This window comes from Arvicola amphibius, chromosome X, assembly GCF_903992535.2.
Source record: "Arvicola amphibius chromosome X, mArvAmp1.2, whole genome shotgun sequence".
Taxonomy (NCBI): Eukaryota; Metazoa; Chordata; class Mammalia; order Rodentia; family Cricetidae; genus Arvicola; species Arvicola amphibius.
In genome coordinates this window covers 99,475,758-99,499,532 of record NC_052065.1, presented here as the reverse complement: position 1 = coordinate 99,499,532, position 23,775 = coordinate 99,475,758, and the positions used below count along the sequence as shown (strand labels likewise).

The following is a 23,775-nucleotide window of genomic DNA, read 5'->3' as shown; positions in this document are numbered from 1 at the left end:
CAGCATGGACGGGCTCACTGTGAGCCTTGTCAGTTTGGTTGCTCACCTACCTGGACTTAGGGGTAGCTGGGAGGACCTTGGACTTAACATAGTGAAGGGAATCCTGATGGCTCTTTGTCTTGGAGAGGGCTGGAGTGGGGGTATGGGTGGAAGGGAGGGGAGGGAAGGGGGAGGAGATGGAAATCTTTAATAAAATAATGAGAAAAAAAATAAAATAAATAAATAAATTAAAAAAATTATTTATTTTTTCTTTATGTATATGTGTCTGCATGAGCCTATATATGTACACTACATGCATACGGGAGCTTATGGAGACCAGAAGAGGGCAATGGATTCCCCTAGAACTGGAATTACAGGCAGATGTGAGTAGTCATGTGAGTGCTGGGAAGCAAACCAGGGTCCTCTGTAAGAGAATAAACTTCTCTGGTCACTGAGCAATCACTACCTCCAACAATTAATTCCCGAAGAAGTAATATATCAAAACCAGAATTTAAAAACCAATGAAAATAGAAATACAACATACAAAAAATTGAGTGAAGAAGGAAGTTTATAACTATTGGTGCCTATATATAAAACAAAATAATTTCATAGAGGTTTTAGTTTTCAAAAAAGCTTGAAAATAGTATGAAATAGTCAAATATATTAGTGAAAAAATAGAAATTATGAAAGTAAGTACACATCTACACTCACTGCATCTTTAACAATAGTAAAAGAACATTAATCAGTGAAAGAATAAATTTTGCTGGAAAAATTGGACATTCACATGCAGAAGTATGAAACTAGCTATCTATTTTCATGTGAAACATCAACTAAAAATGGATTTAATAGTTAAATACTACACATCAAACTGCATAAAGAAAACAGGAGAATGTTTTGGAATATTGGATTTAGGAAGTATTTTGGAGCAGATGCTAAAGTATAGGAAGCAAAAGTGGAAATATTTAAATGGGTTTATATCTAATTTTATTTTTAAAATCTACACAGCATAGGAAACAGTCAACAGAGTTATGAGACAACTTAGAGAATTCAAGAAATGACTTTCAAACAGTACATCTGACAAGAAGTTAATAACCAGAATGGACAAAGAATTCAAACAACTCAATAGCAACATTAAAAACCTCTAATTAAAAAATTTCTTAAAGGAATTGAAAACAGTCAACCAGATATTTCAGAACCTACTCATCATCAATAATCATAAGGAAAATGCAAATAAAAGCCTCAGTAAAAGAGAGTTAGGTTTCTAAAGAGAAAGAAAAAAAGACAGCAAGTGGTGATAAAGGGGTGGAAAAATGGGAGCCCTTACATGTAGTTATTGCAAGTGTAAATTGGTGTAGTCATTAAGGAGAATAGTATTGAATTTCCTCAGGAAATTAAGATTAAATTAAATTAAATTAAAAATATGAAATAGCAATTTTATTACTGGGTATATTTCTTAATGAGACTAAATGAGTATATCAAAGAAACATTTACATTTACACATTCTTTGCAACACTGATCATAATAGCCAAGAAATGAATACAATACATGCACATGGTCTGATGAATAATTACAGAAGTTTAATGTCTGTTCATGATAGTATAATATAGGAATGTGGTCTTGGTATTTGCAACAAAATAGATGTGACTGAAGATTACTGTGCTTAATGAAATAATCTAAACATAGAAAGACAATGATATAAATCTCATTCAAATGCTGAACTTAAAACCTGCTGATTGTATTAAACCTGAAAGTAAAGTGGAGAGAATGGGAATAAGTATGGAAAAATATTGATGTAGTCATTGATATGAAAAATTAGAATCTTCTGTTGAGAATTCTCTGTTTAGGTCTAAGATAAAAAATACTAAGGAGAGCTATTATTGAAGAAGCTGTAGAATAAAGAAAAAGCTCCTCACTGATGGTGGGAGTGCAAAATTTTATGGTCACTTTAGAAATCAATATGGCAGTTTCTTAGAAAATTGGGAGGAGAGGGAGCCTGAAATGGCCTGATCCTATAGCCATACTGATGAATGTCTTGCATATCACCATAGAACCTTCATCTGGCGATGGATGGAGATAGAGACAGAGTCCCACATTGGAGCACTGGACAGAGCTCTCAAGGTCCAAAGGAGGAGCAGAAGGAGGAAGAACATGAGCAAGGAAGTCAGGACCACGAGGAGTGCGCCCACCCACTGAGATGGTGGGGCTGTTCTAATGGGAGCTCACCAAGACCAACTGGACTGGGACTGAAAAAGCATGGGATAAAACCGGACTCCCAGAACATGGCAGACAATGAGGGCTGCTGAGAAGCCAAGGACAATGGCACTGGGTTTTGATGCTACTGCATGTACTGGCTTTGGAGAGGCCTAGCCTGTGTGGATGCTCACCTTCCCAGACCTGGATGGAGAGGGGAGGACCATGGACTTCCCGCAGGGCAAGGAAGCCTTACTGCTCTTTGGGCTGGAAGGGGAGGGGGAGGGGAGTGGGGGGAGAGGGAGGGAAATGGGAGGTGGGGAGAAGCCAGAAATTTTTAAATAAATAAATAAATAAATAAATAAATAAATAAATAAACAAATAAATAAATAAATAAATGAAAATTGGGAATCAATCTACCTCAAGACCAAGCTATACCACTCTTGGGCATATATCTAAAGGATGCTCAATCATAGCACAAGGATACCTGTCAATTCTTTTTATTGCAGTATGATGTGGGATTCCCCTCTTTATGCTATGGATATGTTTTATTGCTATTAATTAACCAAGAAGTTGCTTTCAGACAATGTCTTAACAAAATATATCCAAGCTGGAAAATATATATAAAGAGAGAGTAGGCGAAGTCAAAGAGAAGCCATGAAGCCATGTAGCCGCCACAGGAAACAGATGCTGGATGCAGGAAAGAATCTTACAGGTAGGCCATAATCACGTGGCGATACATAAATTAATAGAAATTGATTAATTTAAGATGTGAGAGCTAGTTGGGCATCACTAGATTGTTGCAATTAATATAGTTCGGTGTGATTATTTTGGGTCTGGGAAGCCAAGAAATGAAGAGGCAGTATCTGCCTACAGCAGTATTATTCGTAATAGCCAGAAACTGGAAACAACCTTGATGCCCCTCAATGAAAGAATGGATGAAGGAATTGTGGTATAGCTATACAATGAAGTATTACTCAGCTGTAAAAAGTAATGACAGTATGAAATTTGAAGGCAAATGGATGGAACAAAAAAATCATCCTAAGTGAGGTAACACAGACACAGAAAGACAAACACTCTATGAACTAACTCATAAATGAATATTAAATGTAAGACAAAGGATAACCAGGCTACAATCCACAGCTCTAGAGAAGCAAGGTAACAAGAAAGGCCCTAAGAGGGATAAATGGATCTCCCTGTTAAGGGGACATATATGAGATCTCCTGTGTAAACTGGGGGCAGAGAAATGATAGAAGGAAGGGAAGAGGGGAGGAGAACATGGTACTAGATGATCAAGTTGGGGGAGAAATGGTGTGGGACAGTAATGAAAGTGATATCTTGATAGAGGGAGAAATTATGGGGTTAGGAAGAAATTTGGTGCTACAGAAATTATCAGGAATCCACTACGATGATCCTAGCTAAGATTGAACTGGTCTTCATCTGCAAACAGATTGCTAAATACTCTGTCATCATAGAACCTTGATCCAGTAATTGATGGGAGCAGATGCAGATATCCAAAGCCAAGCACCAGGTTAAGCTTTGAGAGTCCAGTCAAAGTGAGGGAGAAGAGATTATATGAGCAAGGGGGGGGGGGCTCAAGATCATGATGGGAATACCAACAGAGACTGCTGAACCATGCTTGTGGGAACTCATGGACACTAGACCAACAGCTGCACCCTTTGCATTTGGGTGACAGTTTTATAGCTTGGTTTGTTTGAGTGGCCACTGACATTGGGACCAGGATCTATCCCTGGTTCATGAGCTGAGATTTTGTACCTCATTTCCTATGTTGGATGACATGCCTCAACTTAATGTGCTAGGCTTTGATGACTACCCATGCGAGGCCTTACCCATATGGAGGAGTAGATGGGGCATGGGTTAGGAGGAGTTGGGGGGAGTGGAAGGTGTGGAGGGGGGAAGAAATGTGGTTGGTATATAAAATGAATAGAAAAATTATAATAAAATGATGGAGGAGTGTCTATGTGTTACTTTCATTATTAATAAAGATACTGCCTTGGCCCTTTAAGAGACAGAAAATTAGATAGGCAGAGTAGACAGAACAGAATTGTGGGAAAAAGGAAGCAGAGTTGGGGAGACGCTTCAGGCAGTCGCCATAGTGAGTCACCATGATTCTCCTCTCTGAGATGGACGCAGGTTAAGATCTCTCCTGGTAAGCCACACCTCGTGGTGCTATATAAATTACTAAATATGGGTTAAAGCAAGATATGAGAATCAACCAATAAAAAGCTACAGGTAACGGGCCAGGGGCCAGGCAGTATTTAAATGAATACAGTTTCCGTGTAATTATTTCGGGTGTAAAGCTAGCTGGCGGCCGGGTGGCAGGACACAGCCCGCCACTCCTTCTACAATAAAAAAGGCAAAAAATAAATTAGAGTCTTAATAGTAGATTTGCTATGTCAAAAATAAAGTAACAGCAAATGAGGAGAGAGACAGAGACAGTGTCAGAGACAGAGACAGCTAGACTCCAAGAGAGATAATGCATTCTGAAGAATAAATATAATAAATAATGAAAAAATCAAGAAATCCTTAGACACATATGAAATACCTTCAAGTGTACCAATGTATGCAAAATTGGTGTCCATAAAGAAGTAGGTACGAAAGTTGGTACATACTAATTTTCAAAGAACTGTGCATTTTACCTAATGTTTCTAATGCGTTGACACAAAGCAGCATACAAAAATCTTATATGATCCTTTTTAATGTCTGTCTAATATGTAATGGTTTCCTTTTACTGAGAATGGATCTATCTCTCTTTTCTTTTTAATTTTCCTAATGCTATATAAGCCTTACTGAAGTTCTTCAAGAAGCAGATTACTCATGAATTTTCTCCTTTACTTTTATTTTCATGTTATTGATTTGCTCCTTCCCTAGGTCCCTGGCTCTGCTTACCTTGGACTTAATTCAGCTTTTGACAGAAATTTCATTCAGTGACTCTTTTTTGGATTTGGTTTACTCTCCAGTCATTACTTTCAAAGGAAAATCAGTTGATTCATATGGGATCTTTTAAATGTGTACATTACAATTATAGTTTTTAAGCACCACTTTTTGTGTCTCATACTTTTGCTATGGTGTGTTCAAATTTTCTTTATCTCAACAAATTTTTAATTATGGTTTGTACTTTAACCCACTATTCATATAGGATCATGTTATCTAATTTCCAATTAATTCACATATTTGCAAAATTTCCAATTTACTCTTACCTTAGTGAGTTCTCATTTTATTCCATGATGGTTGGAAAGTATATTTTGCCTGCCTTCAATCCATTTAAGCTAATCGATAATTGTTTCCTATTTGCATGTCTATTTGGAATAATGTACAGTCTACTTCAAAACTGTTGTAGGTTCACTTAAGAAGAATGTATATTTTGCTCTTGTGTGGAACACTTTAAAGATATCTACTAGGTCTATCTATATTATAGCATAAATAAGGTCTTGTGCTTCCTGGTTAATTTCCTGTTTATTCAACCTATCACTGAGAGTTATGCAGTGGACTCTCAATACTGTTTTATGTTTATCCACATCTCTTTAAATTATATTAATTATTCTTCATGTATTTTATAATGTTTTCATTGGATGATTATGTGTCTGTCATCAATATGTCATTTTGACTGATTATCATTTTTATCACCTTAGCTTCTGTTTAGTTGATACTCTTTCAATGTTCTAAACAAAATGATACACTAAAAATCTTCCAAAGACTTAAAAAGATATAGAGACAATTTCAGATTCATATATATATATATATATATATATATATATATATATATTCCTTACACCAAAACTGGCCACCAAAGAAAATAAAAAGGCAAAGTAAAAATCTCTCTGGACAATTAGATAAGAAAAAGTTAATTAAATTAAAAAAGAATCCTCCAATGATATAGCAATAAAGAATCTGTTACCAAATGGAATCTGCTTAAGCAATTCAAGATTAATTACAATTCAAAAACATATAATGTACTACACTAAGAGAATAAAAGAGGAAATAAATCCAATAATCATCACACTAGGCACAGCTAAAACCATTTAAGGAAGTTCATGCCTACTATGAAAAGTCACAGCTAATACAGAATGAGAGAGAACATTCTGAATCTGATAAAACATGTTTTTAAAAGGCCTGAACTAACACACAACATTTGTTTCTTTTGCTTTGCTCTGCTAGGGCCTTATACATGCCAGGCAACTCTTCTACCATTGAAGCCACACCCCAGCACACAAACATCACTCTTAAAAGAAGGAAAAATGTCTTCGACCTCCACTTTCACTGAACACTATTTTGCACATCCTGTCAAGATAATAAAGATTTAAGACAGGAAGGAGCGAATGAATCTGTCATCATTTAAGTGATATTATAGAGCATATCTAGAAAATGGCAGAATCTCTTAACAATCTCTTAGAGATGTCAAAGGAATTTAGCCAGATCTTTAGGCAGAGAATAAATGTAAAATTTAGGTGCTTAATTATAAATACCACCAAAAAGCAATCAGAAATTAAAACCAACACTATTTACAATAGTGGTCAAAGAACTTAAATGGCCAGAGATGTGTCTACGAAAGACAGACATAAGACTGAAAACTATAAAATAGAATTTAAACAACTTAAGTAAATATTAAATATTTGTTTGTACATATGGATATGTGTATGGATTGCAAACCATAGTATTGTTTAGACATTAGTGCTTACTTAATTGATTTATAGATTCAATACAACTTTTCTTTTTTTAAAATACTTTACTTTTGAGACTGATAAGCTAGTTTTAATTATATGAAAATGAAAATATTTTTGAATACTGTGGATATTTTTGATGACTACAGCTAAATGATTTATTATATTGCTTATCTTTGCTTATACATCAGACTTAATCTTGAAACAATGACTACCAGACAAACTCAAGTTTCTCAAAATTGTATATAGCTAAATATTTTCTCAAAAATTAAATGTGTTGCGCTCAAGTGAGGTAACGAGAACAGATGATGTTTCATGCCAATGACACAATTTAAACTTTCATCAGAATATGGGAATTTTTAGTTTTTTTTTTAACACAGGACATACTGCTATGTTTAAGAGTATAGTATAATTTTGAAAATTTATTTATTCTTCATCTCAGAAATCACTGGTAGCTTTGTTCTTATTCCTCATAATCACAAAGGGTGTCTTGTTGAGATCTTATACCTCATTGTAGATTTGTCTGTCTGTCCTTGGTGTTTTGTCTCTCCTCTTTGAATGAAGCCAAATTATTGTGTACATAAATGTATTGTTATATTATCCAGATGAATTAAATATCTCATCATAACATAGTAAACACTCTACAAAATTTTTCACCAAAATTTTATAAATATTGTTGCTGTATAATTTTTTGTTGGTGTTTGAGGAAAGGGCTATTTTAAAAATTCAACTTTTGTTTTATGTTCTTAATATACATGTTTGTGTTATTTTTCTAATTCTGACTTTCTTATCCTATTTAGATAATTTATAGTTAGTATAATTTGACATATATTTGGTTTTAATTCTACATTTCACTATGTCTTATATTTTCTTACTTAATCTATTTTCCTTTTTATCTTTAATATCTTCTTTTACATTTTATATATCTATAATATTCCTTTTTTAAATCTGAAAGTTAAGCATTTCTTTTACGTTTTTTGTTTCCCTTTAATGCACAAGTTATTCTTTTTTCATCAAATCTTAATGTAAAATATCATCTTATCTTAAAAAGTCTTACTGGTATCTATCACCTTATATGCTTATTTATAAAAGGAGAGGATGTGAACTGAACTTATAAGCACAAGTTTGCATATGTAGATCCATATGATTCTGTGTGAGGCCTCATGACTCATTATCTAAAGGCATATTGCTGTGTACACACAGAATCATGTACGATAGCTAAAACAAAACAATCTTAAAAGTGATATAAATTTATTTGCCCTACTAACTTAAAAATTAAACATTAGAAGATTAATGAAGAGTGAAAAATTTTCTTGATCTTGGTATAGTCTCTCTCTAAATGTTTCAAAGAAACAGGGATTGAAGAGAAATTATCTCATGAGACATAATATAATTATAAGTTCAACTGGATGGGAGAGAGGAGAGAGGATTAGAAATGCTCTTACTTCCATTTAGTTAAAATTTTTAACTTTAATATTGGAATGGTCAAAACATTTATGGATATTTTAAATATGTGAAATAACAAGATCATTTATCTCTCTTTAAATATTCTGAATATTTACATCTCCAACAGATGACTTTTTATGTTTAAACAGAACTTAAAAACTAATTAAAATTTATGAGAAATAGTAGATTGTTTAATAACAGCACAAATTTATAAATGTTTATTTCATGACAATTTAAATTTTATTATTAAATTTTCAAAATCAGTAGGTCAATTATTCAGAAAAGATCTTTGTTTTCATATATTTCAATGTTATATTTTTAAAATTTAGACGTTTTCTTATAGCTTTGTAATCATCATAACATTTTGTATCTGTGTTGCAGAATTCTTTGGTATATTAAAGTAAAAGATAATTTAGCTGTAAAAATCGAAACCTTATGTCTTCATATCCATATGTTTTAGGCTGCTTTCATTATTTTTAACCTAAATATCAGATATGTAGGTCAAGAATAATTACTCGACTCCCGACCAAACGCAAATGTTACCAGTCGATGTCTGTAGGTTGTTCACAGTACATAATCCGAAGGTATTGAGCATAGCCGCTGCAATTCTATGGCCAGGTATATTTACCTATTGATATTGCCCAAACGATGGCAATCTTCATGATGGCCTTAGTCCGCGAATTGAACCGGCTGTGCTCAATAGGATTACGTATTGCTACATACCGGTCCAGCGATATGGCGCAGAGGTGCATGATGGACGCAGTTGAAAATAGCACATCTAGTGAGATCCAGACGGGGCACAAATATCTAGGTAATGGCCAGACATAATCTGAAAAAGAACAAAGAGAAGAGAGAAAAACCATGTTAACCAAATTGCACTCTCTATACTTCTCCACTTTAGTCCACTTATGGCTCCCTCTCCACGACATTATAAAGATAGTGAAATTTCATTATTTTTTCTAGTGATGATTATGATAGCAACATTTATAATTTTTATTACAGTACACTTTACATAATATAAAAGTTACCACCTCAATGTGTGCAATCTCAAGACATTTAGTACAAATATATCTTCCTTCTTGATTTGGACTAGTTTACCACTCCAGAAGAAAAATACTATTCATTAAGCAGTCCATAACCCATCCTTTCGTCCTAGTCTCCTAGACAAACTCTAGGTTTTTTTCATTACGGATTTACATACTTTGACTACTTCATATAACTGGAATTATTTTTCATAGCTGGATTGTTGATAAATATATGTTTGGAGGCTTATATGTGTTCATTTATTTATTATTACTCCACTTTTAATAGCCAATGGTTACATGAGATTTTTCAGATGCTCATAATTTGTTAAAATTACCTTTATGGAGTGTTTATTGTTGCATATATATATAGTATTGAAAATAATTTTAGTTTATTGTTCCTGTATCCAGTAACTTTCCCAAGTTCTTTTATTGTGTTAGATTTTGTATGTAGTTTCCTCATGGTTTCCCATGTATATGATCTCAAATATTTTTATTTATTCTTTTTCAATTTTTCCTGTGGCTCAGTTTTCTTTCCTTAACTAGATTATTTAACTTGTCGTGGAGTGACTATTCTTTGTATTTATTGATTCAATACAATGAATAATAAATAAATAATGAAGATGTATTTATTTCATGTGCTTGTGTACAACGTGTGTTGTCAAAGGGCAGAAGAAGCCATTAGATCCTCTGGAAATATGAGTTTCAGGTATTTGTTGAGTTGGCTGACATGAATGCCAAAAACTGAAACGAGATCCTCTGAGAACATGTCAAGTACTATTAATTCCTGAGCTCTTTCTTCACCCCTAATTGTTAATCTTTCAATTCTGTAGAAACATACCCACTTTTGGCTCTAATTTTAGTCAATTGTGTCACTTTCCCTAGTTTTTTCTTCTTTCCCTAGTTTCTCTCACTAAAATTTCCAAATTTTCAAAGAAAAATTTGGATGTCTTAATTGTACATTTTCTTACTCCATATTTCTGTCTTGGTTGGGGTTACTACCGATGTACTGAAAGACTATGACCTAAACAAGTTAGGGAGGAGAGGGTTTATTTGGCTTACACTTCCACATCACTACTCATCATTGAAGGAAGCCATAACAGGAACTCAAACAGGGCAGGAACCTGGAGGCACAAGCTGGTGCAGAGGCCATGGAAGGGTGCTACTTAGGGGCTTGCTTTCCCTTGGCTTGCTCAGTCTGCCTTATAGATTCCAGGATAAGCAGCTCAAGGATGGCAGCACCACTCACCATGGGCTGGGTCCTTTCCCATTGATTACTCATTGAGAAAATGCCTTATAGCCAGATCTTTTGGACACACTTCCTTGTCAGCCGAGGCTCCTTCTTCTTTGCTGAGTCTAGCTTGTGTAAAGTTGGGGCAAAACCTGACAGTAAATCACACTTATCATTTTGCTAGTTGGGCTAATCTTGCTCTTTTTCTCCAGTTACTTAAGGATTAAAGTTCAGTTAAATTCTTGACATTCTGCTGTAGAATCACTCTAGTAAACTTTTTATTTCATTTGTTGTACTTTCTAACTCCCAAATTTGTGCTTGGTTCTTTTTTATAATTATAAGCTTTTAATTTTGTTTTCTATTTGTTGAAACATTGTTTTCTTTGTCTCCTTTAGTTCTTTGTTCACTATCTCCTTTAGCACTTTAAATAATTCAAAATTTCTACATTGGAAATAGAAAAAGACAAGATCTCCTGAGTAAATTGGGAGCATGGAGAACCTTGGGGGAGGGAGGGTTGAAGAGGGGAGGAGAGGAGGAAGGGGAGCAGAGAGAAATGTAGAGCTCAATAAAAATCAATAAAAAATAACAATTCAAAAATTTTGATAATTCCATCCTTGGGCTTTCTGTGGTCAATATGTTTTCCACTTAAGTTGTGCACATTTTCCAATTACTTTTTATAAATTTTTTCTGGTTCTTAGAGATAGGGTTTCTTTGTGTAGCCCTGGCTGGCCTGGAACTTGCTCTGTAGACCAGGCTAAATTTCAATTCATAGAGATTAACTTGCCTCTGCTTCTCAAGTTCTGGGATTAAAGGTATTAACCACCACTACCTGAAGTATGATTTTTAATTTTAATGGAACTTGTATATTTGTAGAGATTTTTAATTTTATGCTAAAGCAACTCTGTAAATCAGATTTTCCTCTCTCCCTGTAGGTTGATGCTACTTACTATGGTGGGCTTTGTTGGTTTATTTTGTTGTGCTTTGCATATTTAGAAAATCTTACTGTTTATCAAAGCCTGTTTTCATTATGTTGTATATTTATTATATTAATTTGAGTTTACACAGTAGTATAACCTTTGGGATTGAAAAAAAACATTAAACCTAGTTCTGGTATATAGCCCAAGCTAATCTTAAATTCATGATTCTCCAGTCTCAACTTCCTGAATTCTGGGAGTTATAAGCCACCATACCTGGCTCTCACCTAGTTTTTTTACTAAAATATTCAAAAACTCTCTGTAGACCATAAAATAAAATATTCCCTTAGTGCTTTCAACTTGACTCTGAGATTTCTCCTCAGTCCTTGGGGAGGTTGTTTAAAACTTTTCTTTGTCTTCTAATGTTCAGTAGCACAGAAATGTCATCTTAGCCATCTTGGCAACTCTGAATTTCATATTTATACTTGTTATTCTTGACCTTCATGCATGTACAGCCTTATGACTTTCACCAAATTTAAGCACTTTTCAGTCTTTGTTTTTAAAATAGAATGTTCTTTCTTTTACCCATTGAGTTTCAAGTTATGTATGTGTCAAAGAATTTTAACATTTCATTAGTTATTCCTTGGGATATATTGTTTCTTCTCTGAGAACATTTTTTCCCCATCTGCTGCTAAGTTTAATGGATCTCTCTTCAAATGCACTGAGTATTTTTTGGTCATTTACCATATGCTATTATACCCATCCAAAATATTTTAAATGTTTTCATATATTTCATTTCAGCTTTAAAATCCTTTTATTTGTATATATATATATATATATATATATAGTTACAATTTGTGAAGTTTATGTTATCATCACACATTTATTATTATTATTATTATTATGATGATGATGATGATGATGATGATGATGATGAGGATGATGATGATGATGCTCTAAATTTCAGTATCTATGTTTTCAAGATATGCTTTTAAAATGTTTATGCACACGCAGGAACGTTAGTTTTCCCTGCTATTTTAGAAAAAATTATTATTACCTAACCATTATGAATATTATATTGCTGAGATGTTCGATTTTATTCTATTGCCCCAAAGAGTATTTGTTGTTTTGTTTTCTAGGCCATCATTAATTTAATTGGAAACAAGTCATAATTTTTATTTCTTGGGCTACTGCTCAAATGTCATTTCAATTCACTCTTCATCTCTTAACCTTCTTGACGCATTTACAAGCAAGCATGACTTAAGAAGTTAGTGAAGTGTTAGAAGAGGTTTATAGCTTTTCAGAGAAGAATTTATTTATAGTTTCTTTCTTTATCACTATTCTTTCTTAGCTATGCCCTCAGCTTCTAGATTGAATTTGAGGTTTATTTAAACTTTTCTTCTAATTCAGTCTGTCCTTTCTTTTTCTTTCTTTCTTTCTTTCTTTCTTTCTTTCTTTCTTTTTTTCTTTTTTCATTCCTTCCTTTCCTTTCTTCCTTCCTTCCTTCCTCCCTTCCTTTCTTTATTCTCCTTCTCCTCCACTTCTTCTTGATTTTGAGACAGAATCTCATCCTTCTAGCTGAGGAAATCACCATGTGACATTCAAGTTATTACAGTCCTCCAAGTACAGGCTCAAGAGTGCTATGAACTAGTGTGAACCAACATGCCTAGATTCTTGAAGTTATTTAGGTCACAAAACTGAGGATTGTTTATTAGAACCTTAGTGACTTTTTATGGCATAAATTATTCATTCTTCTTGAATTACATAAAAGTGATGGATGTTGAAAACTCAACCAACGTCTTCTTCATTCAATTGTTCATCTCTAGGAAGTCTCTAAGCACAGGTGGTATAGGAGGTCCTTCTGTATTTGTGTTGATTACATTGGTTGAATAAAGAAGCTGCCTTGGTATTTTGATAGGGCAGCCCTTATGTGGGCAGAGTAGAGAGAGCAGAGTGCTGGAAATAAGGGAAGTGTGGCAGATGTCATGATTCTCCGGCTTGGGACTGACACTGGTTTGGATCTTTCCCAGTAAGCCACCACCTTGTGGTGCTACACAGATGACTAGATATAGGATAAAGCAAGATGTGAGAGTTAGCCAATAAGAGGCTAGAGATAATGGGCCAGGCAGCAATTTAATTAATACAATCTCTGAGTGATTATTTCGGGCATAAGCTAGCCGGGTGGCCAGAATGACAAGCAGCCCACCAGCCTGGGTGTAAGCCAGTTGGGCTGGGAGACGTGGCCTGCTGCTCCTCATACAACACACAGTGTTTATGAATTTTGACAGTTATTGTTTCTTTTTATTTTTCAGAGTTGGGGGTTGAACCTATGTCCTTGTGCATGCTAAATATGTGCTCTACTACTGAGCTACAACCTTAGTAGGTTATTACTTCTTTTACCTTCGTTGAATTATATCTGCGATGGAAATTGATTGTATTAATAACTATAGTACTTGATAATTTTTGCTTGTAAAATTTCATTCCAGTTGTACTTTAAATGCACAAGTGAGAAGAACTTTCATTGGATGACCTACTAGATCTGTTGTTTTCTACTGTAAATGCAGAGTTCTTAAAGCAATAGGTGAAATTACATGATCCAGGCACATTCCCAATACAGTGAATATGTGGAAAGTTTAAAGATTTGCATAGTAACAGTCATAGCTAGATAAAATGAAACCTTAGATTTTAGAAGCAAAGTTACGTATAGTGTTTACAGGATGATGCTTTAGGATGTACTGTTAGAATCCCTGGAAACAAACCAGAATGGCTCGTAGAACAACTATCCTAAGATGAATGACGGTAGACAAGGTAGACAAATAGTTATTTTACTAGCAGAGAAAAAATGAAGCTTTAGAAACTGGGACAACTCAGTCCCAAACAGCAAGTGCTTTATTTCCAGTGTGGAGTGAGTGACTATGCAGAGGTTTGGAATCATGTCCTAAGACAAAGAGAGAACCTTGGAAAATTCTCAATGCTCTTTTAATATGAGATAATTTAAAGATGAAAATGAATGGTCACCAAAAATGCAATCAATACTGTATATACCACTAAGCAGATTCATAATCAACCAGACAAGAATCTTGGTATCCACATGCCATTTAGTTGATGGCTAGGCCATCACGGCAAGGTCAGCAGAAAGGAAGCCATTTTTAAAAAAGATCCTCGCTGATTTGGAACCTATTGTGGTTCTAGATACAAAGGTCCTTCTCTGCAAGGCCCATTCTCAGAGCCCACAGCATTTGTCAGGATCCTAGACTCCAAGACTGGGCCTGCTGAATACCATTAGCAGAATGGGAAAAGTGTTGAGTCAGATCTCTGCAGAATCCCATGCAGTGGACACATCATCTGATCAACATATTAGAGTGGGACTCACTAGCTCACCTGAAGAGGAACAAGCTGTGTCAAGTGCTTAAAAATTCTTTAACGTGTACAAGACCTGCCCGTGGAAAATTTATAGTCCTATTAATACCTAGAGAAAGGGAACCAACTGTACTGCGCCCTCTAGTGGTGGAATAAATAGCAGACCGCCAGAAGAAAATATACCTACTCAGATGGAGAAAAAAAAAAGCAAAGGGTCAGACAGACTCAGCAATGGTGCCTGTGTAAGGAAACTTACAGAAATAGACTATGAGGCCTTGTCCAGTTGTCTTTCCTTCACCTTTATATTTTCCTAATGTAATATATTTAATTTCCATTTTGTGAACCATGTTGTTCTGTCCTGTGCTCACTCTACTTTTGCTTTTCTAGAGAAAACAGGGTGGCTTGTGGTACAAACGGGTGTGTGAGATATCCCTGTGCCATCTTCCCAAATACTAAGATTGAGATGTGATTGTATTTCTTTACTTCTTTCTCTTTTCTTTCTCCCTTTATCTCGGACTACCTTGCCTCTTCCCTTCATCTTTATTCTTTATCCTTTCTATTTTCTTTTCTCTCTTCTATGCCTATCTTTCCCTTTCATTTTTGTTTTTGTTTTTTGGTATTTTTTTGTTGTTGTTTTTCGAGACAGGATTTCAGTTTAGCTTTTGGAGCCTGTCCTGGAACTCACGCTGTGGACCATGCTGGCCTCAAACTCATAGAGATCTGCCAGTCTCTGCCTCCCGAGTGCTGGGATTAAAGGCCTGTGCCACCACTGCCTGGCTTATTTTTCCATTTCTATTCATAGTAACTAATGTTCTAGTGTATATTGTTCTATGCTTGTTTCTTATTATTAACAAATTATTTGGTTTAAAATACATTTGCTTTTTGTTTATTTATTTTTAATATTTTTTCAAAGATTTCTTTGTTTATGTGTGTGAGTGCTTTGTCTGTTTGTACATATGCACACAAAAAGAGGGCTTCAAATCTTTTTATAGATGGTTGTAAGCCACCATGCGCTTGCTGAGAATTGCACTCAGGACCTCTAAAAGAGCAGAATAGCTAGTGCTCTTAACCACTGAGCCATCTCTCCAGCCCCAGACGCTTGATTTTAATTAGCTAAAGTTACCTTTCTATTCTTGTGGTTTTGCTGAAGTTTAAGTACAGTAATCTGAGCATGTGAACTGAGGGTGTAGCAGTCCATTAGGGAGGAGCAATATTCTAATCCTACTCTAATATACTCCCACATAGCACTGGAAAGACTTCAACAGAAAAAATTAAGGTAAACAAAATAATCCAACTAGTGGCTGAATCCTAGATGTGCTAGTTCCAGTGAAGACACATGAGGAATCAAGACAACATGACTCCCTTGCCCAAAATTTAACAATCCCACAGAATCTGTAATCTGACCATCTAAAAGAAGAACTAGACGGAAGAACCAGACCATGCATTGAAAAAGCACTCCCAAGGGTGAGACAGGCTTATAGTAGCTGGGAAAGAAATTCAGGAGTCTTAAAAGTTGGTGCAGCAACCAGGTCAGCCAGTTTTCCCAATCCTATATTACCACCCAGTTATCTCTCCCCTCTATATGTGTTTCTATTTTATTTAACACCCAATATCTTTTAAAGCCAAGTTGGTCCTGCTGTTCTTGTCATCAGTTTCTCTCTCCTTACTCTTTCGTAGTTTATCAGTTTTGCTCTTTTCCTTTTCCTCTTCCAAGGATCACAGATTTCACAAAGTCTCTGTGGTTTGGCATTTTGAGAAGTGGAACTGTTGTACATTATCTGATACTATATCATTGCCTGCTCCCTCTCAATCTACCTTTAGCTTAAACTCTCACCTAAATTTGCTTTTCACCTACAGTATTCCATACTATTTCCCTTCCCTATTGATTTTTATCAACTCAACGCTATCAACTGGTCTTATTTCTCTTTTTTCTTCCTTGTTTTTCTAAAAAAAATTACCATAGTTGATGGTTAATTTTGTCCACCTGATGGATTTAGAATCACCAAAACCCAGATTTCTGTGCATCAACAAAAACCAGATTTCTGTGCAGATTTCCGTGACCTAGTATCAGGCTTGCTGATACTAGGTCAATTGAGGTAGGAAGACCTATCCAATCTGAGGGTAGTAGTACTGTTTCATGGCATTCATTGTTCTCTGCCTCCTGATTATGGATATACCATTTTTCTGCCACCATACATTTCTGGCCAGGATGGACTATATTCTCTGCAACTGCTAACCCAAGTCAACTCTTTTTTTCCATTCAGAAGTTTTGATCATATATATTCTCGCAGAGACAAGACAAGGAACTAATACACCATTCCCACTCATACCCATTGTAATACATTATTATACACAGTACTATCAACATGTCTTTACTCCAAGGATTGATGCTTAAAGGATGATTGCTTGTAGTTGATTATTACTCTATTTTCACAATGGGTTCACCTCTAAGTTGTGATTACTTTTTTCAGTAGGTATTCTATTCTTAAGGAAATCCTGGGATAAACTCTGGTTTCTGAGCACCAGTCTAATAAAAAAAATATGTCGTCTTAACTGTACTATAATCTTATCCCTCTTAAATGTTGCCAAACCTCCACAAAAAATATAGTTGGCTTATATGATTGGAGAGATGGCTCAGTAGTTAAGCGCCCTGGCTGCTCTTCCAGAGAACCTCTGTTCAATTCCTAGCAAACCACATGGTGGCTCACAACCATCTAAAATGAAAGAGATGCGATGTGGTCTCTGGCATGCATGCATACAGACAGGCAAATTACTCATATATGTAAAATAAATAAATAAGTCTTTTAAAAACTAGTTGACTTTAAAAGAAATAGTGTCCCCTGTAAAAATTGTCAATTTCACAGTACTGGCCTCCAATAGCCTCCTTTAGATGAAATTCCAGACAAAAAAATTCAAAAAAGTTATTACACATGTGTTAAGAAAATCAAAGATGACATAAATCTTTGAATGAATTCCAAGAGGATACAAATAAATGCTTGTATTAAATAAGGAGGTTAGTATGGACTATGAAAATAAAATTAAATAAAGTAAATACAAAAGTAAAAAACAAACTAAAATGTTGGAAATGAAAAAAATAAGTAAAAATGCATTGGAAATTCTTCCTAATAGAATGGATCTCCAGAAAGGCAGAATATTAGGACATTACAATTCTAAACATATATTCATTGACAGCAAGTGCACCCAATTTCATAAAAGAAATATTTACTAGATAAAGTCATAGATTAACACCCAAACAATAATAGTAGATTATTCTAATATCCCAACTTTCCTCAAAATACAGGTTATTGCAACAAAATATAAATAGGAATAACATAGGTAAATTTTATGGCATGTCAAATGGACAAAGAGGTCATATACAGAACATTTTCATCCAAGTAACTCTGAGAAAACCTTCCCAGAATCCCCCTGGAGCTTACTCCAGAATAGAACATATAGCAGACACAGAAAACATCATAACAAATACACAAAAGCAAAATAAGTTCTTGTCTTCTATCTTATTGTAATGAAATTAAGGTAGAAACAAGCATAAAGAGAACCTACAGAAAATTCACAGAAAAAATAGAGATTAAGCAGTACACAAGTGAATGTTGAACAGGTCACTGAAGAAATCAAGGACATTTTAAAATTCATAAATAATAGAATGTTGACATCAAAACTTGAAAATTTTTTAAATAGGTTAGAGACAAATATCATTTAAATAAATAGACAAATATATGAAATTTCAATCATAATATTAACAAAGAGGGTTAAACATACCAAAAACTAATACATTGTGCAAAACAGCAGTAATTACAGTAATGAAATGGTAATTCAACACTGTAAACTGTTCTGATATAATCTATTATGTTAGTGATAGAGAAAAAATTTATACTACTTTGGAAATATTGAAAATAATTTGAATTAAATACAAATGTCATTTCTAATTAAAATTTTAATTATATACAAATATGAAGAACTTTTTTCAATTCGATAATTTAGCCCCAAACAGTTCAGCTTCTTCGGGTTCAGAAAGTAGGGAGAATATTAACTTTCTCTATTTTCATTATAATGCCTTAATTATTTTGTTTTTGCAGTTCTAAGGGCTTAAACTTAGATCCTTGTGAGGGCTAGGTGAATAAGACTGAGCTTACTCATGCTTTCTGTTTGTTAGCTCATTTATTTATTTAGCTAGTTAGTTATTGTGTGTATATATGGTGCTGACACTTGGTGGGTCTTAGGGATCAAACTCAGTTGGTCAATCTTAGTTGTAAATATCATCATATGCTGAGCCATCTTACATGCCCCTGCTGGCACTTTGTTCAGTTCTACTGAGATGAGTTTTTTAGCAACTTGTTTAGGTTTGGAAAACAAGGAATAAAATTATCTATGTATTCATGTAACTGTAGGCCAAGTAAATCTGAAATTTCTAAAAACAATAGGTTCAGTAAAAATGAATTATAGTATATATGGATATAAGGTAAGTAAAAAATAATCTAGATTATTATTAAGAGCAATTACTAGAAAATTGTCTAAGAGTAAGTACTAGAAACAGAAAAATGGAAAAATTATCTATATTGACACATTTAATAAAAATTCTTATTAAAATTTTAACAAGATAAATACAAGATCTTTAATTTTTACTTTTTAATTAATCATGAATCTTATGGAAAATAGATATCTATCTCTAACCAAATAAGAAGTCATATTGTTGTTCCCGTTATGTGAAAACAGAAGACTCAATAGTGCTTATTTGTGATGGCAAATATATCTGATAAACTGTGCATCAATTATATTCAAAATTTTGGTAAATAAAGTGCTTATTTCACAAAATATTTCAAGAGGCAAGTCTAATCTTGAAAACAAATGGCAAATATGTATAATTATCTACAATATAATGATGAATTCCATTGAACTGGCTAAATGCAGTATCTAACAATTATGTTTACAAATATTTGGAATCATTCCTGTCTCCACTTTATAACTTGGATTTTTACCTGAAATTAGACTGTTTTTATTTTATTTTCAATTATTAAATTCTCTCTGGACTCCTGATAAGAAGTAAATGACCTCTGATTTAACGATCCATTTTTCTTTTTCTACTCTTTAGTTTATAAATGGCATCTTCTCTATGAATAGGAAATGGATTCTCTCTTTCTCTAGGTACTCTACCTCTGGATAGCCTATGTAAATATGTCCAATTACCTAATCTCCTTGTGTTGGTATAATGCCGAGGGAAAGCAACACAATCATTGAAGCACTGCAGACTTTGCCATCCCTTTAGCCAGCTGACATGGTTCAAGACAGATCTACTGGCCCCAACTTTACAGAATCACCCAAAAACCCTCTTCATCTTGTGAGCAAAAGTTATAGCAGTAAGTGTCCACCTTCAAATAAATATACCTATCAATGTCTTCCTAGCGATGTACCTCAAATCTTTGTTTCTTCTGTGTGTAGATTTTACGGCTCTTCAATCAAGCAGAATGGCGCTTCCAGTATCTGTCACGATGAAGTGGGCCGGGAGATGGGACATCCTACATATGCAACCAGCTAGCCCCCTCTTAGTATGAAGTAGGGATTTCCTGGCAGCACTATGCAGGATGTTCAACCTCCCCGTCCATGTGAGAATCAACTGCTGCTGCACCTTGAACTTCTCTTCTCTGTTGAAGGACTTGTCACTGATTGATGCTTCTCTGTGCAAATGATGACATGAAGACTTCTGATTTTGTCTTCTGTTTCTGATGAAATGGTATTGATTACTCATAATCTGAATAACCTAGAAACTTTGTAATCAACAAACCACCCTTTTCTCCAATTATTCTCCATATCTCAGAACAATCATGTGTTACAGACCTTTAACAATGTTCTCTCAGCTAGGTAGCAAGGAGAACTCTAAGAGAAACATACATGGATGCCCCCTGGGAAAGGGAAATAGACAAGATCTCTTGAGAAAATTGGAAGCTTGGGGGTAGGTGAAGGGAGTTCAGTAGGTGAGGTGGATGGAAGGAGGGGAGAAGGTAGAAGAACTTAAGGGAACAGGATGGTCAAGATGACAGAAGGGCAGAGAGGGAGAGCAAGGAAAGAGGTATTTTGGTGAGGGAGCCATTATGGGGCTAGTAAGAAACCTGGCACTAGAGAAATTCCCAGAAATCCACAGGGATGATCCCAACTAAGACCCCAAGCAATTGTGGAGAGGGTGCCTGAACTGGCCCTGCCCTGTAGTCAGATTGATGACTGCCTTAAATGTTATTACAGAACTGCCACTCAGCAACAGACGGAAGCAGATGCAGAGATCCACAGCCAAGCACTGGGCTGTCATCCCAAAGTCGAAGGGAGGGAGGAGCAAAAAACAAGCAAAAGGGTCAAGACCATGATGGGGATACTCACTGAAACAGCTTACTTGAACTAATGGGAGCACACCAACTCTCATCTGAGAATCAAACTAGGCCCTCTAAATGTGGGTGACAGTAGTGTGGCTAGGGCAGACTGTGGGGTCACAGGCAGTGAGACTAGGATTTATCCCTACTGCTTGTACTGACATTTTTAATTTAGTTTTTAATATAATACCATTCAAAATTTTCACTTCCTCTCCTCCTCCTATTTCCCTCCACTCCCCCCACCCCCGTCTCCAGTCCTAAGAAAGGGCAGGGTATCCTGCCCTATGAGAAGTCCAAGGCCTTCCTCCCTCCATCCAGGCTTAGGAAGGTATGCATCCAAATAGACTAGGATCCCCAAAAGCTAGTACATACAGTAGAGACCCATTCTCTTTGGAGGGATACCTTTCTCAGCTTGTATATAGTGGGGAGGGCCTTGGTCTCTTTAAGAGTCAAGCCAGGGCCACTCCCTTCCTGCTTGCATCCTTAGCCTCTTTCTCTTTATGCCTCATGATATCACAGTTCACCTCATTATTGACATCACCCTTGCTCAGACTTTCAACCAATGAGAATAGACCCAGTGGCATACAATGAGCTGCTTTCAACCAGCAGTGTGTCAGTCTCACTCTGGACAGGCTGAGTAGCAGCTGGCTGAACCAAACAGGCTCGTGGTCACCAGCTTTACTAGCGTCCATGCTTCGAAACAAGATCCTTGGAAGACTACAGACATAGCCTGTCATCCTATCTGTAAGCAGCATAGCTACTTTGGGTCTTCAATGTCAACTCAGTTTCCGATGCCCCTGTCCTGAAATCTCCACCTCTTTTAACACTGCTCTCAAGACGGAACATGGATAATATTAGAAACTCCTGATGTAATACCGCAACAAACTCCTTTGGACTGTCCAGGTACCTCGGGTTTAAACCTCCCCTTTTCATCATGGACTTGTGAATGTGAGTTTAATCTGCTGACCAGACTCCAAGATGGGAATCGGATTCTTTGCCCGATTATACTATCCTGATCTTGAAGACATTTATGCATTTATTAATGAGCCACCTACACCTGACAGACATCAAAAAATTTCAAGTCCACATTTCTTGGCGTTGTTTCTGGAAATAGTTAAGCATCAAGGGGGTGGTTTTAAATATTTCCATGTAATAAAAGAGATTGTGAAATATCATTTCGATGTCTGTAGGAGTCTTCAATGGTAGATTTTTGTTTGGGAAGCGGCATAATATTTTTGAGTTTAAATAATTTAACTATGTGAAATAGTAGTACTCCTTTAGATTTTGTAAGTATAGCTAATAGTAAGCCTAAATTCTGAAAAATCTCTTGTCTGCTAAAGCATAAAGTATTTGTTTTAATATTTGATATTTTCTTAAACAAGCTCTCAATTGTTTAATGTGATAATTCAATTAATAAACTAACATTATGAATGAGAAGATTGATAATTAATATTGATAACTACCAAGTCATTTGAATTTAACAAAAAGGATGGCTTCGATATCATTTTGTTTAAGTACATCCTGTCTGAGCCACAGGACAGTGCCTTCATAACATGAAATATGGCTTCTGTGGCTCTTCTACATATAAGGCTCATAATTTGGGTAAGCAAACTATAAGCTACAGAGTTTTGTTTGATCAGCAGTGTAAATGTTTTCTTTCCACTGGAAACACATTAAGTACATATCAAACTATTGACAAACCAGAAAGAAAGCAGCTAGTGCACCCTAAACAATTCTCAAAAAAATTGTTTTCACTGCAGTAGAAAATGTGTCACTATAATGAAATGATTGTTTTAATACAAGGAATGTTGAGTGTGGTTGTAAGAATGAGCTGGTCCATGTTCATGGATGACTAATAAAGAAACATGCTAGCAATAGGTAGCAACTTACTAACAAGCAACAAAATTTCCTGGGACAAAGCTTTCAGCAATAAGTGCCCTCCATTCTTCTATTAAAATTGTGGATTTAGAGAACCATTTATAACAAGCTAGAGAAAACAGATTTAAAGTGTTAATGTATTTCACAGTGAGTCCAGTGTTTGTAATAATACATTTGATCAATTCTTGCCTTTTCCATATGGCAAGTATTGTCAGGAAGAATGAAGAACTGGTTAGTGACTGGCTTTCCAGCGGAACCTCCCCAAAGTCTAGACCCTAAACCCTAGGACACATTCCAGGCCCTTCCCCTCCCATCTCAGCACCAGTAAGGCAGCTGGGCCCTACTTCCATCTCTGGTAGAACTGCATTACTCTGGTGCAGTTCCCAGCAGCCTGCAAGCAGGTAAGAGAACTGCCTCCAGGCTGCATCACCACCACTACCACCACCCATTGGACTCTGTCTCCTTAAGACTCAGTTCACCGCCAAACTCCATGCACCTGACTTCCCCTACAACCGCAGCAAACTACATAGGAACAGGTACTACCCACACCAGCAGAAAGAACAGATGCACAAACACCAGTGTAAGAGAACATTCACAACAGAAAGGGCAAAGTGAGCCACCAACAGCAAGTCCTGAACTTTCCAAGGCAGCTGAAGCACAAGCAAACAATCTTAAAATAACTTTATGAAGATGATAGAG

At 35.5% G+C, this 23,775-nt stretch overlaps 1 protein-coding gene across 1 annotated transcript in view; it reads right to left on the bottom strand.

Moving 5' to 3' along the window:
- Positions 1-23,775, bottom strand: part of Htr2c (5-hydroxytryptamine receptor 2C) — a 118,882-nt gene that overhangs the window by 16,431 nt on the left and 78,676 nt on the right. Inside the window, exon 3 of the mRNA XM_038317329.1 lies at positions 8,926-9,126. Coding sequence (XP_038173257.1) covers positions 8,926-9,126 — 201 coding nt within the window. The remainder of the gene's footprint in view (positions 1-8,925; positions 9,127-23,775) is intronic.